Here is a 19,743-nt window from a genome sequence, read left to right on the forward strand (position 1 = left end):
GTGTGCGCCTGTAATCCCAGCTACTCAGGAGGCTGAGGCAGGAGGATTGCTTGAACCCAGGAGGTGGAGGATGAGCGAGCAGAGATCACACTACTGCACTCCAGCCTGGGTGACAGTGCGAGACTCTGTCTCCAATAAATAAATAAATAAATAAATAATTGTTCTTAACCTGGGCAACATAACAAATATTGTTGCTACGAAAGAAAAAAAAATTAGCCACGTGTGGTGGTGTGCACCTGTGGTCTTAGCAACAGAAAGCTATGATGGCACCACTGCACTCCAGCCTGGGTGATAGAGTGAGACCATCTTACAAAAAGAAAAAAAGAATTGCTCTTTGATACTGGCAAGAATGAGAATACAAGATGCTCAGAAGTCTGACATCCACAAACTACACACATCAAAATTGCCCACGCCATGATCTGCCTTCCACTCAGAGCTGGTTTCAGCTGGGAACTTCCCCCGCCTTCTTTTGCTAACAGCTGTTTTTAACTAGGCTATTTGGTTCTGCTATGTGGCTGTCCAAAAATATATTTTATTTAAAGATCTGCCATGGGAATAGACAACAATCTGAATGTTCCAGCAACTTCATTTCAACACAAATGCATAAGTCTTGTGACAGACCATGCAACACACTGTCAAAAAGGTGGTACAAGGGCCAGTGGAGACGTAAAGGTTTGTAGTGAGCCATTTCCGTGAGCTTTTGCTCACAACCGAAGAGGTGGGAGACTATTTCCGACCTTCTGTACATGGACAAAGTTTCCCATGTGACATCCATGCTTCAGTGGTTGTAACTTTTTTTTTTTTTTAAATTGTACTGATGGGCTGGGTGTGGTGGCTCAAGCCTGTAATCTCAGCACCTTGGGAGGCCGAGGCGGGTGGATTGCTTGAGGTCAGGAGTTTGAGACCAGCCTGGCCAACATGGTGAAACCCCATCTCTACTAAAAATACAAAAATTAGCTGGGCATGGTGGCATGCACCTGTAATCCCAGCTACTCGGGAGGCTAAGGCAGGAGAATCGCTTGAACCTGAGAGGCAGAGGTTGCAGTGAGCCGAGATCGCGCCACTGCGCTCCAGCCTGGGCAACAGAGCGAGACTCCTCTCAAAAAAAAAAAAAAAAATTGTATGGATGGTTCAGTGCCAACAGCTGAAGTAAGGCAGACACAGATTTTTTTTTTTTTTTTTTAAGACAAAGAAAACGGTTCTGGATTCAGATGGCGCTTTCAGTGGGAAAAGGTGTCTCCAAGTGTCCCTGGCAGGGCTGCCTCCCAAGTGGAACAAACAAATGCTGACAAAGTGGCTCCCAGGTAGCACCTGGCAGGGGCTCAGACCTCTCTCCCTGCTGGCCCAATACCTACCACATCAGCAATAACCCTCTGGGTTTCTGGTCTGCAAGAATCCTTCTACTGAACCCCTTGGGAGAAGAAGTATTAGGTTGGTGTAGAAGTAATTATTTTCAGTGGCAAAACCCACAATTACTTTTGCACCAATCTAATAATACCCTAGAAGTAACTAACTCTTCCTAGGAGAACCAAGATGAGAGGCAGTGAGCATGGCAGCTGGGCAGACATCCTGGCCTTAGACCCGGGCTCGTCACTGACCAGCTGCTGACCCTTCATCTTTCTGCACCCCAGTTTCCACTTCTATGAAACGAGGGTGATAAAAACAGGCTTGTTTGGAGTGAATATTTGTGAAATGTTGGCTGGCCCATGGTTATGAGGTTGGTTAAGTAATCATAAAGCCCTTTAGAAAAGAAACCACAACACAGGTGAGCTCTTATGTTCTTCCAAAAGAAAGAACAGGGAAAGGAAAGAAAGGGCACTGGGGAAAACAGAGATAGTGGGAGGGCAGGGGAGGAGGAGGGGAGACAGATCACCACTTGACAGGAGGCTGTCTGGGACCGGCTTGCTGTTTCTCTCAGTCCTGTCTGTCTCACCAGCTCCTTGGGCGTCCCCTGTGCCCTCCCGATGTGCCAGTCACTCTGGCTCTCTTCCAGTCCCTCTGGGGCACAGTGCTGCTTCCCACCTCCAGGATTTCACCCATGCTGTGTCCTCGGCCCAGAATGCCCTCTCCTCTCCCCATCTGTGCCTAGTTGACTACTTACTAGTCTTCCTTCAGATCACAGCTCAGATGGCACTTTCTTAGGGAACTCTCCTGATTATCTGACCCCCTTCTCCAAATCTGGAGCTCTGAGAAGTCTCTATGGTTCATTAAAAAACTTTTTCTTGCTGGACACATGGCTCACGCCTGTAATTCCAGCACTCTGGGAGGCTTAGGCGGGTGGATCATGAGGTCAGAAGTTCAAGACCAGCCTGGCCAAGATGGTGAAACCCCATCTCTACTAAAAATACAAAATAAATAAATAAATAAATAAATAAATTAGCCAGGCACAGTGGCAGGTGCCTATAATCCCAGCTGCTTGGGAGGCAGAGGCAAGAGAATCACTTGAACCTGGCAGGCGGAGGTTGCAGTGAACAGAGATCACACCACTGCATTCTTTTTTTTTAATTATTATACTTTAAGTTCTAGGGTACATGTGCACAATGTGCAGGTTTGTTACATATGTATCCATGTGCCACGTTGGTGTGCTGCACCCATTAACTCGTCATTTAGCATTAGGTATATCTCCTAATGCTGTGCCTCCCCCCGACACCACTGCATTCTAGCCTGGGTAACAGAGCTTGACTCCATCTCAAAAAAAAAGAAAAAAAGGAAACTCTTTCTTTTGAGATGAGGTCTTGCCATGTTGCCCAGGCTGGTCTCAAACTCCTGGCCTCAAGCATTCCTTCCGCCTCAGCCTCCTGAGAAGCTGGAAGTGTTATTATTAATACCATCAGTTTTCCAGCACTAATCAGTAGTCATCAGCCTGTTGGTGGACCAGTGCCAACTGTAGTTCTTTATGGCGCTTTGTGCAATTGTAGTTAAATGTGCACTTATTTGTTTAACATGAAGTCTGTTCTCCTGAGTGGGGGTATGCTTCTCTTGCTCACCCCTTAATTCCTGGATTGACAAATGTTTGTGGAATAGACTGAATGATGAAACATAGACCTGGACATCTTGCTGTGTTTATGGCTGGATCTTTTCTCCAGGATAAGAAGGAGAAAAGACATCTTCCTGCTGGACCCCAGATCATTAGTGCTAGAAAACTGATGGTAGTAGCATTTCCATTTCCTGCAAATTGCAACTGAATCAAAACTAGGCCTCAAAACTATGATACTGAACTTGTTCAGTCAAGTCTACTTTGTCTTACCACATTGTTACATGAAATGAGCCAGTTTGATTATATAGGGAAGATTATTCCACAAACTAGTCCTTGACTAGGCTGACGACTACTGATGCTAAAGCAGAACATTTTAACATGCTCCAAAAAGTTCTCTGTCTGCAGGGGAGAGAGGGCCACCCTGGGGACTGTTTGATCCCACATTTGTAAGCATCAATAAATCGGACCAGGGACTTGATCTGGTATCAAATGGTTTCTATCTTTTCTTTTCGCGTGTGTGTTTTTTGAGTCGGAGTTTTGCTCTTGTCACCCAGGCTGGAGTGCAATGGCATGATCTTGGCTCACTACAACCTCTGTCTCCTGGGTTCAAATGATTCTCCTGCCTCAGCCTCCTGAGTAGCTGGGATTATAGGCGCATGCCACCATGCGCAGCTGATTTTTGTATTTTTTAGTGGAAATGGGGTTTTGTTACGTTTGCCAGGCTGGTCTCGAACTCCTGACCTCAGGTGATCCACCCGCCTTGGCCTCCTAAAGTGCTGGGATTACAGGTATGAGCAACCATGCCCGGTGGTTCCTATCTTTTCTAAACAAATAAAATGAATCAAACTTTCAAACCCATCCTTTAAGAAAACCTTGCATACTGTGGATAGGAAAGCAAAATAGTGCAGTCACTATGAAAAACAGTATGGGGGCTGGGTGCAGTGGCTCACGCCTGTAATCTCAGCACTTTGGGAGGCAGAGGTGGGCTGATCACCTGAGGTCAGGAGTTGGAGACCAACCTGGCCAACATGGTGAAACCTTGTCTCTACTAAAAAAACAAAAAGTAGCTGGGCGTGGTGGCACACACCTGTAATTCCAGCTACTTGGGAGGCTGAGGCAGGAGAATCACTTGAACTGGAGAGGCGGAGGTTACAGTGAGCCGAGACTGCAACACTGCACTCCAGCCTGGGTGACCCCTCAAAAAAAAAAAAAAAAGAAAAACAGTATGGAGTTTCCTAAAAAAATTAAAAATAGAGCTACCACATGACCCAGCAATGCTACTTCTGGGTACATATCCAAACAAATTGAAATCAGGATCTTGAGGAGATACCTACACTCCCATGCTCACTGCAGCATTATTCACAAGAGCTCAGATGCGGAAACAATCTATATGTCCATTGACAGATAAATCGCTAACGAAAAATGGGGTAGCTGGGTGCAGTGGCTCACGCTGCAGTGAGCTATGATTGTACCACTGCACTCCAGAATAGGCAACAGAGCAAGACTCAAAAAAAAAAAAAAAAAAAAAAAAAAGACTGGGTGCAGTGATTCACACCTGTAACACCAGCACTTTGGGAATTCAAGGCTGGAGGAGCACTTGAGCCTTGGAGTTCAAGACCAGCCTGGGAAAAATAGTGAGACCTTGTCACCACAAAAATAAAAAATTAGATGGGCCTGGTGGCTCACCCATGTGGTCCCAACTATTCAAAGAGGCTGAGTTGGGACAATATTTGAGCCCAGGAGGACAAGGTTGATGCCGCGAGTGTGATCATGCCACTGCACTCCAGCCTGGATAACAAAGTGAGATCCTGTCTCAAAAAAAAAAAAAAAAAGAAAAGAAAAGAAAACATGATACTTATGTACAATGGAATATTATTCAGCCTTAAAAAAGAAGGAAATTCTGCCATATGCAACAACATGGATGACCCTCGAAAGCATTAAGTTATGTGAAATAAGCCAGTTGCAGGAAGACAAATACTGAATGAGTCCACATATAAAGAAAGTATCTAAAATAGTCAGATTCATAGAATCAGAGAGTGGAATGGTGGTTGCAGGGGGTGGGGGTAGAGAAATGAAGAATTACTAACCAATGGACAGTTTCAATTATGAATAAGCTCTAGAGATCTGCTACACAGCACAGTTCCTAGGTCAACAGTAATGTATTGTACACGTAAAAACTGGTTAAGAGGGTAGATCTCACCTTAAGTGTTCTCACCGCAATACAATAAAACTAAAATAAAAGCTGTGACCTGAAAGGTAACAAATAATTTGAACCAAGTAGGCTGCACGCAGAGGCTCACGTCTGTAATCCCAGCACAAATCCCAGCACTTTGGGAGGCCGAGGCAGGCAGATCACTTGAGCTCAGGAGTTTGAGACCAGCCTGGCCAACATGATGAAACTCCGTCTCTACTAAAAGACAAAAAAATTAGCCAGGTGTGGTGGAGGGCGCCCGTAGTCCCAGCTACTTGGGAGGCTGAGGCACGAGAATTGCTTTAACCCAGGAGGCAGAGGTTGCAGTGAGCCGAGATCGCACGCTGCATTCCAGCCTGGGTGACAGAGGAAGACTCTCCAAAAAAAAAACAAGAAAAAAGAAAAAAATTGAACCAGGTAGAAGTGAGATGTGGGAAGAAGTGAGATGTGGGAGTCTTGTTCATGCTAGATCTACTCATAGTGGGCATGGCTCAGGTGTGGTGCATCTCATCACCTGGGAGTTTATTCAGCTTTTAGCCCTGGCTATTCAGGATAAACATCCTGTAGTGTCTGTAAGTAGTTACTAATGCTGCATCCCACAAGGAGGGATATAGGGTTGCTAGTGCTCAATGAACTTGAGCAAATAAGGCACGCTGCAAACGTTTCCGGCTTAGGTCATGCAGGACAGGCACTGGAGTAGCGCAGCCCTGGGTTTGAATCCCAGCTCTGCTACTTATAAGCTTTGTGACCTCAGGCACATTGCAAGGGCCCTCTGGCTCAGGTTTCATTAGTGGAAAAGGTGCAATGATTCCTACCTTGGGGGGCTTGGGGGGAGGACTCCCAGGAAGTGAGTATTAATGAGAGGCGTTGGCAAGGCATGGGGCACCTAGTGAGGTGTCGTGAACTGCAGCTATTCTTTGTCTCATATCACTACTAAACCCCAGCTAAAACACATGCAATGCTACAAGGAAAAATAACTCAAATCTGTTCAAGGAATAGTAACTCAAATCTCTTCAAGGAATAATAAATCTGTTCAAGGAATAATAAACCTGTTGAGAGCAGGAGCACTTTCCACAAATGCCTGAGGGGCCAAGTGGACAACAGAAATGGGGTTAATGGGTCCAGAGGCGCCCAAGGAAAACTGGAGAGAAAGGCATACGCCAGCTGCAGCCAACTGGCCAGGTCGCAGGATGCGGGCCCCACGTGATAGGACCTGATTTTTCAAGGGGAGATGCAAATCTGGGATTTTCTGTGATCTACCAATTTTTAAATGTAGGAAACTCATTCCAAATGTTCTCCATCAGGACATGGCCAGCAAGTGTCTACATGTCTACCGGCTGGATCTGCCCTCCAGACATCAATCTGTAATCCCAGGGGACAGAGTTTCGGGTTTACAAAGCACTTTCCCAGCTATCATTTCATTTAACCCTCACAGGAGTCATTTGAGGTGGGCACTGTGATGACACCTTAGAAAGGTGACAACTGAAGCTCTGAGGAGTTATAAAACTTTCCCAAGGTCTCAGCACTATGAAGTCTTCAGGTCAGGACTGAACAGAAGCTTCTGAATCTGAGAAGGCTTTTCAAAAAGCCTCCAGTGATTTTTAACCTGCAGATGCTGAGTGCGTCCCGAATCAATAAACAATGACTTTTACCAACTGCTTAATTCAAAACCCTGATTTTTTTCTTTTGCCTTCTCACTTTTACCAACTGCTTAATTCAAAACCCTGATTTTTTTCTTTTGCCTTCTCAATTGATAAATAACTAGCTTACCCAAAGAGAGAAACTTACAAAGTACTAATATGGAGCTCTGAAAACAGTGACATCAAGTGTCAAGTGAAGGGGCTCTAGAAAATGCCAGTGCACGCTGCCCTATCTTGGGGTGCCGCCTATCCTCCCTGCAGGACAACAAGAGGCCCCCATCCTGAAGCCATGTCCGCAGTCCTTGAGCCCGGCCTCCTGACCTCGCTCCCCTCTCTCTGAGGACTTGGAATCCGAACAGGGAGAGTCAGAAGCTGAGTCACTTTCTGTTTTCTCAGCTTTACTGAGATATAATTCACATGCCAAACAGTATACCTGCTAAAATGTACAATTCAGTGATTGTCAGGATATTCACAGAGTTGTGTGATCATCAATACAGTCAATTTTAGAACATATCATCACCCCAAAAAGGAACTTGGATCCATTGGAGCTCAGGCACTTTTATGGCTCAAGTTCAGGGTGATGTTTCTCAAATATGGTCCTAGGACCACTTACCCCTGAATCACTGAGGGGGCTTTTAAAAATGCCCATTTGCCAAATATGGTTGATCCCACCTGTAATCCCAGGTACTGGGGAGGGTGAGGGAAGAGGATTGCTTGAGGCCAGGAGTTCAAGACCAGCCTGGGAATTGTAGTGAGAATGCACCTCTATAAAACATTTAAAAAAATTAGCCAGGTGTGGTGGCACATGCCTGTTGGCCCAGCTACTTGGGAGGCTGAGGCAGGAGGATCACTTTAGCCCAGGAGCTCAGCCTAGGCATACAGCAAGACCCCGTCTCAAAATAAAACAAAGGGATGATTTTTAAAATGCTGATTTGTGAGCCTATTTCAACCTACTGAGTGAGACTCTGGGAGGGGCCCGGCGAATCTGCATTTTAACAAGGGTCTGAGATTCCCACGCACATTAAGCTCTACCAGTGGTGCTTAATCTGTTCTGTGCCATGGACCCTGCGGCAGCCAGGTGAAGCCTATACACTCCATGGAATACTATTTTTTTTTTTTGAGATGGAGTCTTGCTTTGTTGCCCAGGCTGGAGTGCAGTGGCACAATCTTGGCTCACTGCAACCTCTACCTCCCAGGTTCAAGCGATTCTCCTGCCGCAGCCTCCCCAGTAGCTGAGATTACAGGTGCCTGCCACCACTTCTGGCTAGTTTTTGTATTTTTAGTAGAGACGGGGTTTTACCATGTTGGCCAGGCTGGTCTCGAACACCTGACCTCAGGTGACCCACCCGCTTCGGCCTCCCAAAGTGTTGGGATTACTGGGTGAGCCATTGTGCCTGGCCCTTGGAATACATTTTTTTTTTTTTTTGAGATGGAGTCTTGCTCTGTTGTCCAGGCTGGAGTGCAGTGGTGCAATCTAGGCCTCCTGGGTTCAAGCAATTCTCCTGCCTCAGCCTCCCAAGTAGCTGGGATTGCAGGTGCCTACCACCACGCCGTTAATTTTTGTACTTTTAGTAGATACGGGGTTTTGCCATGTTGGCCAGGCTGGTCTCAAACTCCTGACCTCAGGTGATCTGCCCACCTCCCCCTCCCAAAGTGCTGGGATACAGACATGAGCCACGGTCCCCGGCCCTTGGAATATTATTTTTATTTTTTATTTTTTATTTTTTTTGAGATGGAGTCTCGCTCTGTCGCCCAGGCTGGAGTGCAGTGGCGCGATCTCCGCTCACTGCAAGCTCTGCCTCCCGGGTTCACGCCATTCTCCTGCCTCAGTCTCCCGAGTAGCTGGGACTACAGGCGCCCGCCAACACGCCCGGCTAATTTTTTGTATTTTTAGTAGAGACAGAGTTTCACTGTGTCAGCCAGGATGGTCTCGATCTCCTGACCTTGTGATCCGCCCGCCTCGGCCTCCCAAAGTGCTGGGATTATAGGCTTCAGCCACCGCGCCTGGCCCGGAATATTATTTTTAATGCAGCAAATAAAACACATAAAACTACAAAGAAAACCAATTATACTAAAATACAGCTGGCAAAATATTTTTTCAATGCATTTGTGATACTGTAATCTATTGCTTCTTTGTGAATGCATTAACAGCTCTAGCAATGGGCTTAATAACTGCTGTGCTTTTAAAGGAAGAAGAACATAAACAATCTTCTGAAATATCTTTCACATCTGAAATGTGATGTGAACATATCTGTTGATTTCTTTTGGTGACAAAGTCCCAGCTACTGCTACTACTACTGTGGCTTTTTGTCTGTAATTCATCATTGAGTGAAAGGTAAATTTCACTCAGAGGTTTGTTAAAATAAAGCTGTCATTTTCCTCATCCAAATTCATGTCACTCTGCCAGACCCCCAGGGAGTAGATGGACTCCAAGTTATAAGGACCCTTGCTAGGGAGGGTCCAGGAATTCCTCCTGCTGGGTCCCGGGAGTGGCCTCATTCTTTCTAACTCAAGCCTGGCTGTACATCTCTTCCGTTCTACGAAAAACCCAGCATCCTTCCAACAATGCCCCTCTTAATTTCTGCTATCTTAGGTTCTGTTACTTGCCATCAAAAGAACTTTGTTGCCACTTTCTTAGTGCTTTCTAGAAAGTTTACTATGTGCAGAGGCACGGTTCTGACCTTGTGAGTACTCACTAACTTAATATTCATGGCAACCCAGAGAAGTGACAGTTCTTATCCTCATTTTATAGACAAGGAAACTGCAGCCCAGGGATGTTATATTATTGCCCAAGAATGCAGAGCTGGAAGAAGGATGGGCCAGGATTCCATGCCGGGCATCTTGGTTCCAAGGCCTGTGCCCTTCCCCACTGAGGGACACCTCTGCCTTGGCAGTATAGAGAGTGCAGTGGACTAAAGGTTTGTATCACCCTGCAAATTCATACACCAAGACCCTAATCCCAATGTGATAGGATTTGGAGGTGGGGCCCTTGGGAGGTAATTAGGTCCCAGAGGACCAATTGCTCAAAAGACTGGAGAGCTTGCCCTTGCTTTTTCTTTCTGTCACATGAGGACATAAAGGGAAGATGGGCCTGTAGTCCCAGCTGCTCAGGAGGCTGAGGCAGGAGACTCACTTGAGCCTAGGAGTTCAAGGCTACAGTGAGCTATAACTGTACTAATACACTCCAGCCTGGGTGACAGAGCGAGACTCCTAAACACACAAAAAGGCCAGGCACGGTGGCTCACATCTGTAATCCCAGCACTCTGGGAGGCCAAGGCAGGTGGATCACCTGAGGTCAGGAGTTCAAGACCAGCCTGGACAACATGGTGAAACCCCATCTCTACTAAAAATACAAAAATTAGCCAGGCATGGTGGTTGGCGCCTGTAATCCCAGCTACTCAGGAGGCTGAGGCAGGAGAATCGCTTGAACCCGGGAGGCGGAGGTTGAAGTGAGCCAAGATCACACCATTGCACTCCAGCCTGGGCAACAATAGTGAAACTCCATCTCAAAAAAAAAAAAAAAAGAGACAGAAAGAGAGAGAAGATGGTTGTCTGCAACCCGGAAGTGGGTCCTCACTAGAACTCAACCAGGTTGGCACCCTGATCTCGGACTTCCAGCCTTTAGAACTCTGAGAAATAAATGTTGTTTAAGACCCCAGTCTATGGCACTTTGTAATAGCAGCCTGAGCTGACACAGTACCTCACCTCTACTATTATAGTATGATCCCCACCCAGCAAGAATAGAAAATTCATTAAGCAATTCAAATACCTAACTGGAAAACCAACACAAAGATATTAGATAGAATGTTCCTGCAGTTTTAGGCCTAAGAACACATATAATATTATCAGGCAGGTCAAAGGAAGACATGTCTTATGGTTCTGCTGAGGAAACGTACCGGAACTATTAATAAAGTAGAAAAGAAATTGCAGAGGAATTCCAGCAGGAACGATTCCGACGGCCGCATCTTCCCATCGATATTAATCATCTTTGGAACTTCCGGAATGAGGCTTATAGCGGCTTTGAAAAAAGCATCAGCTGCAAGACAGAAGATAAAAGTCAGTGTATTAGAACTCTGGGAAATTTAGTTGGCTTTCTTCTTCACGTGGCCTGAAGGCCAGTCCTGAGAGTTAGGTAGAAGCCAGGCCATGCCAAAGGCAGGTCCTAGCAGAGGGTTTCTGCAAACCATGATAGAGCTGGAGGAATATTTGCTTGACAGGGCACTGCTTCAGCTCAGAGAGCCTCTGTTAAATTGCCTTTAGGTTATTGAGTGAAAAAAGCAGGTCACAGATTTTTGTAAAAAGTCTAGAAATGACAGTTGCCTGGGCCAAAGGCTCAACTTGGATTGGTTCGTTGAATTCTCATGTCTACCAATGCGAGGAAGGTGCTGTCAATGGGTGTACTTCACAGACAAGAAATAAGGGAAGGAAAGAGAAGCAATTCATCCTGCAACAGTGTCCTGTGTATGTAGGAAGTTCCAGTGTTGGTGGTAGAGCCGCACCTCAAACCCGGGTCTGTTTGACTCTATTCTAGTGCACGCCATTTTTGTTAAATAGCCAACAAAATGTCTGAAGGAACACAGCGCACGCGCACACACACACACACACACACACACAGCTTAAAGACTTCTGATTAACATCAGCTCCATAGAATCGTTTGGGAAACGAAGATATTTAAAGAGCTATGAAAAAATCTGTAAAACAAGAAGACTTCAAAAGGAGTTAAGAGAGGAAGAAAAGGAGTGGAGAGAGAATGTGTGTGCACAACAGGATAGAGATGGGGTGGAAGGGATGAGGGAGAGCAGGAAGGATGGGAGGCGGAGGGGAAGGCTGCGAGGGAGAGAAAGTTCTTTCTAAAACTGCCAAGGTATTGACTGTGAGAAAAAGCCTCAAGGTTAAAACAATCAAAACATTGATCTGACAAATGAAATTTTAAACTACTCGACAAGATCAAATGTTTTCATGGTCCAAATGGACTTCCACTCCAAAACGACTTCCAGTGATGCAAAGAGAACACTGTAGGGGTGAACAGCATCCTGAATTAAAACAGGAACGCCGGCCAGCACACCAGAGGGGCAAATGCAACAGCAAATGCTCACTTTCCTGGGAAGAAAGGCCTACGTTTAATGAGAAGAGTATGTGTCTGAAGATGGATGGTGGAGTTTTCCCATCTCTTCCTTCTTCAAAGGAGAGGAAAAAAAAAAGAAAACATGTCACAGAAAGACACTCCTTGTAAAGCCTTCTGAGTCAAGTTAGCTCTGCTCTGGAAGCTTCTTTGCCTGGCTGTCTCCCGAACCCCAAACTCAAACCCCTTCCACATTTATTAAGCACCAACTGTGAACAGGGTACTGTCATGGGCAGGTGGACAAACAGGTGAAAAAAGTGAGAGAAAGCGTTGACAACATAAACTGTGGCAATGAGACCAACATAATCATACTAATTAACAACTATTTTTTTTCTTTTCTGTTTTTTTTTTTTTTCCAGACAGGGTCTTGCTCTGTCGCCCAGGCTGAAGTGCAGTCATGTGATCTCGACTCACTGCAGCTTCTGCCTCCTGGGCTCCAGCCATCCTCCTACCTCAGCCTCTCCAATAGCTGGGACTACAGGAGTGTGCCACCATCCCCAGCTAATTTTTGTATTTTTTGTAAAGATGGGGTTTCACCATGTTGCCCAGGCTAGTCTCAAACTCCTGAGCTCAAGCGAGCTGCCTGACTCGGCCTCCTAAAGTGCTGGGATTATAGGTGTGAGCCACCGCATTGGGCCAACACTTATTCCTAAGCCTGTTACATATTTTGGCCTATGAATCCACTTATCTCAATTGTTTTCGGGAGAGACACTACATATGGGGCTTGAGGAAAAGCCACCTGATGTCGGTTCTGATAGAGAAACCTTCCAGAAAGGGTCAGAGCCTGCAGGGTCTTCTATCTTGTGATCACTAGTAAGACATGGCCAGACTGGGCACAGTGGCTCACTTGAGGTCAGGGGTTCGAGACCAGCCTGGCCAACATGGTGAAACCCTGTCTCTACTAAAAATACAAAAATTAGCTGGGCATGGTGGCACATGCCTGTAATTCCAGCCACTCGGGAGGCTGAGGCAGGAGAATCACTTGAACCCATTGGTCAGAGGTTGCAGTGAGCCAAGCCTGGGCAACACAGCAATGCTCTGTCTAAAAAAAAAAAAAAAAAAAAAAAAAAAAAAGAAAAGAAAGAAAGAAAGAAAGAGAAAAAAAGACATGGCCCTACTTATGGAACCCCCAGGATCTCCTAGGCCCTATCTTTAAGCAGTTCATTTCCTTAGTCCTCCGGCAGTCCCACAGTGAAGTAAGTATATCATGAAACAAGGTTCTCAGTGGGAATGCAAATTCTGCTCAGAGCAACTTGAAAGACCATTTTTTTCTATTTATGTGTTTGTTACTGACTGGCCCAGAGAATGTGCCTATTATTATGCCTCATTAAAAAGAGAGCAGCTTTGTCCCCAGAACTTGGCTCCTCTCACCCGCCCCGCCCAGTTTCCACTCTAAAGGACGGAGCTAAAATAAACAGTTATTTAAAGGTTGGGGCATGCGGGGTTCCAAAGCAGATTTTTAGTTCTATCCTCAGAAGACTTGCCCCATATAGAAAATATTGTCTGGAGACTTCTCAATCTTATCTTAGTAATTAGAAATCAAATCCTACCCCATGTGAGAGCAGTTTATCCTTATAGTTAAAGTTCAGAATAATCATGTCAACTTCATGTAACCCTTTGTTTTGTAGCTATTAAGAGCCATAGAAGCCCATTTAAGATATAATGGATTTTTTTTTAAAGACCTACAGAAAAAGGAGAACTCAGATTCCCAGTAGTAAATAATATTGTTCCCTTTTTGAATAATACCCCACAAGCACAGGCAACCAAAGCAAAAATGGACAAATGGGATCACATCAACTTAAAAAGCTTCTGCACAGCAAAGGAAACAATCAACAAAGTGAAAAGAGAACCCACAGAATGGAAGAAAATATCTGCAAACTACCCATCTGATAAAGGATTAATAACCAGAACATAAGCAGCTCAAACAACTCTATAGGAAAAAAAATCTAATAATCAGATTTTAAAATGGGCAAAAGATTTCAATTGATGTTTCTCAAAAAAAAAAAAAATACAAATGGCAAACAAGCATATGAAAAGGTGCTCAACATCATTGATCAGAGAAATGCAAATGAAAACTGTAATGAGATATCATCGTACCCCAGTTAAAATGGCTTTTATCCAAAAGACAGGCAACGACAAATGCTGGTGAGAATGTGGAGAAAAGGGGAACCCTCACACACTGCTGATGCAAATATTAAATTAGTACAACTACTACGGAGAACAATTTGGAGGTTTCTGAAAAAGCTAAAAATAGAGCTACCATATGATCCAGCAATCCCACCACTGGATATACACCCAAAAGAAAGGAAATCAGTATATCCAAGAGATATCTGCACTCCTGTTTGTTGCAGCACTGTTCACAATAGCCAAGATTTGGAAGCAATCTAAGTGTCCATCAACAGACAAATGGATAATGTACATGTACACAATGGAGTACTATGCAGCCATAAAAAAGGAGATTCTGTCATTTGCAACAACATGGGTGAAACTGGAGGGCATTATGTTAAGTGAATTAAGCCAGGCACAGGAAGGCAAACTTTGCATGTTCTCACTTATTTGTGGGAGCTAAAAATAAAAACAATTGAACCCATGGAGACAGAGAGTAGAAGGATAGTTACCAGAGGCTGGGAAGGGTAATGGTGGGGCATGGTGGGGAGTGGGAATGGTTACTGAGTACAAAATAAAAATAGTTAGAAAGAATGAATAAGACCTAGTATTTGGTAGCACAACACGGTGACTCTAGTCAATAATTCAATTGTACATTTTAAAACAACTGAAAGAATATAACTGAATTGTTTGTAGCACAAAGGATAAATGCTTGAGGGGATGGATACCCCATTCTCTAGGATGTAATTATTATACACTGCCTGCCTGAATCAAAACATCTCATGTACCTTGTAAATATATATACTTACTAAGTACCCACAAAAGTTTTTTAGAAAAGGAAAAAATATATATTGTCCTGGTTCCACTAGAGGAAGGGGAAAAGCAGCAAGTACATGGACTAGGCTTCCTCCATCCAAGTCCTCTGGGGTTCACGGGACACTCATGTTTTTGTTTTTGTTTTGTTTTGTTTTTTTTGAGACGAACTCTTGCTCTGTCGCCCAGGCTGGAATGCAGTGATGTGATCTCAGCTCACTGCAGCCTCAGCCTCCCGGGTTCAAGCGATTCCCCTGCCTCAGCCTCCCGAGTAGCTGAGACTACAGGCACATGCCACCGTGCCAGGCTACTTTTTGTATTTTTAGTAGAGACAGGGTTTCACCATGTTGGGCAAGCTGGTCTTAACTCCTGGCCTCAGGTGATCCAGCTGCCTTCGCCTCCCAAAGTGCTGGGATTATAGGCATGAGCCACTGTTCCCAGCTGGGACATCCATGTTTCTTTTCCATATCCCTTTTTTTTTTTTTTTGCTTATATTTCCAATGTCTCAGAACGATCATTGCATATCCCATCTTAATGGCAAAACCAAACCAGAAAAACCCCACTCAGGCCTTGCTGACCCAACACCACAGTTCACTGTATTTGAGACCCCTTTTTCTTGGGGCAGGGACTTCACTTTTTCGAGCAGCATTCTATTGTTCTTTCCACACAGCAATTGACGTATCTCATGGCACTGCTCTCTTCTGGGCAGAGAGCAAACACAGCCACCATCCCCATATTCGTAGTAAGAGAAACTCCAGAAACACAGCCACTGTCCCCGTATTCGTAGTAAGAGAAACTGCATAAACATAGCCACTGCCCCCATATTGGTAAGAGCACTGTAGTACTCTTGGAGGGCTCTATTGTAAGAATTGTTGCGGTTCTTGCTAAAAATATGGGGACAGACTACCTCATCATTTTGTATATAAGATGAGTAAAAGCCAGGGATGGTCATTCGCAAAATAGCACATTTGACATTTTCCATCTGAAGTTTCAGGCTCTCCTGTTCTCAACCTGAGTAGTTTCAAAGAGTCTGTGGACCACTGAAAGAACATGATATTCGGGAAACTTCTGCAAGGACAGGAAGAAATCAAACACTCAGAATACAAAGCCACTAAAACCTCACAGATGGACTCCAAAATATATGTTACAAGCAAATAGCTGTGGGAAAGGGTGAAATGCAGACAGAAGCTGAAAATAAGGGCTTAGTTGAAGATGCTAGGTAAACTGTATGTTTTGATTATTCATGCTGCCTAGCTACTATAAATGATTGGGTCAATTGTTCCCTTTGGATGAAGATATCTTTATAACAACTCTAAGATCATTTGAAGAAAAAGTGAAAACAGCCTAAAGTTCCAAAATGTAAAAAAAAAAAAAAAAAAGAAAAAAGAAATTACTGCACTGTTGCACCAAGCAAGTAATATAGCTAATAAAGAGAATAAGGCAGATCTATATGTTTTGAGGTATATTTGAGGTATAAAGACATCTATGACATATTATATACAAAAAATCGGGGGGAGGGTAGTGGGGGAAAAATGAAAAAAAAGGACAAAAAATCATATAGCTGTATACGTGTGAGCCTATCTTTGCAAAGGAAAAAAAGTACATAAACTTATGTAGATGCATAGAAAGGTCAGGCAAGATAAATGCCAAACTATTAGGTGTAATATTGGAGTGGTGGATAAGGATGGACACCAAATCTTTCACTTACTGATAGGTTACTGTCTTGGAATTTTAATTGAAATTTATTATTATTGAGACTTTGCTCTTGTTGCCCAGGCTGGAGTGCAATGGCATGATCTTGGCTCACCGCAACCTCCACCTCTTGGGTTCAAGTGATTCTCCTGCCTCAGCCTCCCCAGTAGCTGGGATTATAGGCATGAGCCACCATGCCCGGCTAATTTTTTGTATTTTTAGTAGAGACAGGGTTTCTCCATGTTGGTCAGGCTGATCTCGAACTCCTGATCTGCCCGCCTCTGCCTCCCAAAGTGCTGGGATTACAGCCATGAGCCACTGTGCCCGGCCTATTATTATTATTATCATTATTATTATTATTATTATCTTTTTTTTGAGGCAGAGTCTTGCTCTGTCACCCAGGTTGAAGTGCAGTGGTGCAATTTCAGCTCACTGCAACCTCTGCCTCCTGGGTTCAAGCAATTCTCTCCTGCCTCACCCTCTCGAGTAGCTGGGATTATAGGCATCTGCTACCATGCCCCTGTAGGAGCTCAGTTAGGGTGGTGGGAGAAATTGTAAGAGAAAATTATAGGAAAAACGCAAGCTTTCTTGGAAGGCAGGAAGGTTTTACAAAAGCTTTAGGAAAGGGTTATGGCTGAAGGCAGCCTAATCCTCTTTACCTTGAGTTGATAGCAAAAGAGCAAATAATAAGTGAATGTGGGGGAGTTTATCTAAATAGCTTGTTTACTCCTGTGGTCCTAAGACTGACCTTTGATCATCTGTGGGTGTATGACTGCTCTCTACTCAGGAGGTCGGCAATGTTAATTACCTTCTAGTGGTGTTTACTCGAGACCTTTGTCATTTAATCTGTACTAAACAAATGCGAACTTTGCCGGCTTATCGAGGCCAATGCTGTAGTCTCAGGCAGCAGAGCCTCTTAGCCATGCTGACAGGCAAAATATCTGTATCAGTCTTTCATCCATCTCTGGGTCAGGGTCTGCAGGTCAGACCTGGCATACCTGGCTAATTTTTGTATTTTTTTTTAGTAGAGATGGCATTCCACCATGTTGGCCAGGCAGGTCTCGAACCCCTGACCTCAGATGATCTGCCTGCCTCTGCCTCCCACAGTGCTAGGATTACAGGCGTGAGCCACCGTGCCTGGCCTATTTTTATTATTATTTTTTGAGACAGGGCCTTGCTCTGGTGCCCAGGCTGGATTGCAGTGGTACCGTCATAGCTCACTCCTGCCTCGACCTCCTGGCTTGAGCAACCCTCCCACTTCAGCCTGCCAAGTGGCTGGGACTACAAGCGTGCACCATCATGCCTGCTAATTTTTTATTTTTAGTTTTTTTTAATTCATATTTTGTACAGACAGGGGTCTCACTATGTTGCCCAGGCTTAAATTTCTAAAAATAATTTTTCTTGAACATACAACGGCAATACAAGTTTGCTGTAAAATGTTCAGTCCTAGAAATGTATAAAACAGAAAGATGGCAAAACAATGTACTCTCTTCCTATTTAACCAGAGTAGGACAAGGTGGAGATGGGAGTAGGGACAGGGCCACACACTGCATGGACTCTTAATACTCCTGCTGTTTTAAGGGGCAGCCACCCCAGTTCCCTGTATGTGTAAGGCACAGCACCAAGCTGAGGGGTGACACACACTCTGTGGGGACCAACCAGGGATGCTGTTCTGCACTGCACCATGAGGATGGCAGGAAGGGTCCTCTCTAATTAGCTTCTCCATGAAATGAGTCAGACTTCAGGCTTGAAGCTCCCCAGTCAGTCCACTTGCAAGGGTTCTTCTTCTCAAGGCTTTAAAAAGCTCCATACCATGCTCTGGGGCCTCTTCGAGCTCCTGTAGATAATTCAGGGGCAGTAACCTCCCACTGGGACGTCTACCTGAGGAGCCCCACTGACATCTGTTGTGTGTACTGAGGCTTTGAATACGCCTCTGTCTGAACAATAGAGTTCCACATTCTAAGAGGCTAAAATATCAATTGGACAACTGTCAGAAAGCTTCAAAATGCTCAGAATTAAGATGCAGGTTATTTATTGTCTGCCAAGAGCAAAAACTTGCAAAGAGTTCATATATTTTTCAACAGGAGTTTGGAGGAAAAAAATAGAGGGGGGTCATTTGAAGAAATAATTTGTAGCACTTCCAAAAAAAAAAAAAGAAGAAGAAACAGAATACCAAACAGCCATTACAAAGAGGGTATTGATTGACACCAAGATTTACAGAGAAGCCAAAAAAGGCTTATGAAAAACACTGTAGAAGACATAATTCCATTTATTGCTAAGGGGGAAAGAGAACTACATATATATATATATAGGAGAATATAGATAAATGGAGAGGGAAGGAGAAAGGAAAGTAGAATAGAGAGGCAGAGAGCATATAAGAATAATGAATATTTTAAAATGGATATATAAAAGAAAAAAATCAAGATGTCCATACTGTTAACAACAGCAGATTTGGGGGTGGGGTGGGGAGATACAGCATATTATTGGAGACTTTTATCTCAGGGCTTTTTACTTTTTAAGAGTCCTACATTTCTGTATTGTTGGAAGTTTCTCAAATGAGCATTCTGAATTTTTATAGTGAAAGTCATTAAGATTTAAAATACAGATTGCCTAGATTTTCAACTGTATAGAGGACAATCTCACCAAACACCCTCAATACACGATAAAAGGAATTCAGACTTAACTAGGACCTACAGGAGTAAATGCAACCTTTTGTATCGTTGGCATTGGTGATATGGAAAACGAGTCAATACATGAATCATAAGTGACAGTCAAGAAGTGATAACCCAACCCACCTTCAAAATCGGCGTTTTGCCTTTTTTTCAATAATGCATTAGGTCATTGCTAATGGAAATCTTTACCACTCGTCAGTCATAAACTCCTGAGGCTAAACAAGACCTCAAAGGTAATTCAGTTCACTCCTAGATCTTAGATCCATCAATCCAACTACCTAGGAGGGTAGTAACTCAGACTGACGGCTGTCCTAGCCCAGGAAGATCGACGAATAGAAAAACCATTATTTCTTCTTTTTTTTTTTTTTTTTTTTTGAGACAGGGTCACACTCTGTCGCCCAGGCTGGAGTGCAGTGGTGCAATCACGGCTCACTGCAACCTCTACCTCCCAGGTTGAAACAATTCTCGTGCCTTGTTAGCCTCCCGAGTAGCTGGGACTACAGGCACATGCCACCACGCCCGGCTAATTT

The 19,743-nt window shown here is 44.3% G+C and overlaps 1 protein-coding gene across 6 annotated transcripts in view; it reads right to left on the bottom strand.

Moving 5' to 3' along the window:
- Window positions 1-19,743, bottom strand: part of VPS35L (VPS35 endosomal protein sorting factor like) — a 147,867-nt gene that overhangs the window by 20,193 nt on the left and 107,931 nt on the right. For all 6 annotated transcript variants that reach the window (XM_055299028.2, XM_055299031.2, XM_063612150.1 and 3 more), the window contains one exon: window positions 10,705-10,844. In XM_055299028.2, the coding sequence (XP_055155003.1) occupies window positions 10,705-10,844 (140 nt within the window). The remainder of the gene's footprint in view (window positions 1-10,704; window positions 10,845-19,743) is intronic.

The sequence above is a fragment of the Symphalangus syndactylus genome, chromosome 11 (assembly GCF_028878055.3).
Source record: "Symphalangus syndactylus isolate Jambi chromosome 11, NHGRI_mSymSyn1-v2.1_pri, whole genome shotgun sequence".
In the NCBI taxonomy this organism is placed as follows: Eukaryota; Metazoa; Chordata; class Mammalia; order Primates; family Hylobatidae; genus Symphalangus; species Symphalangus syndactylus.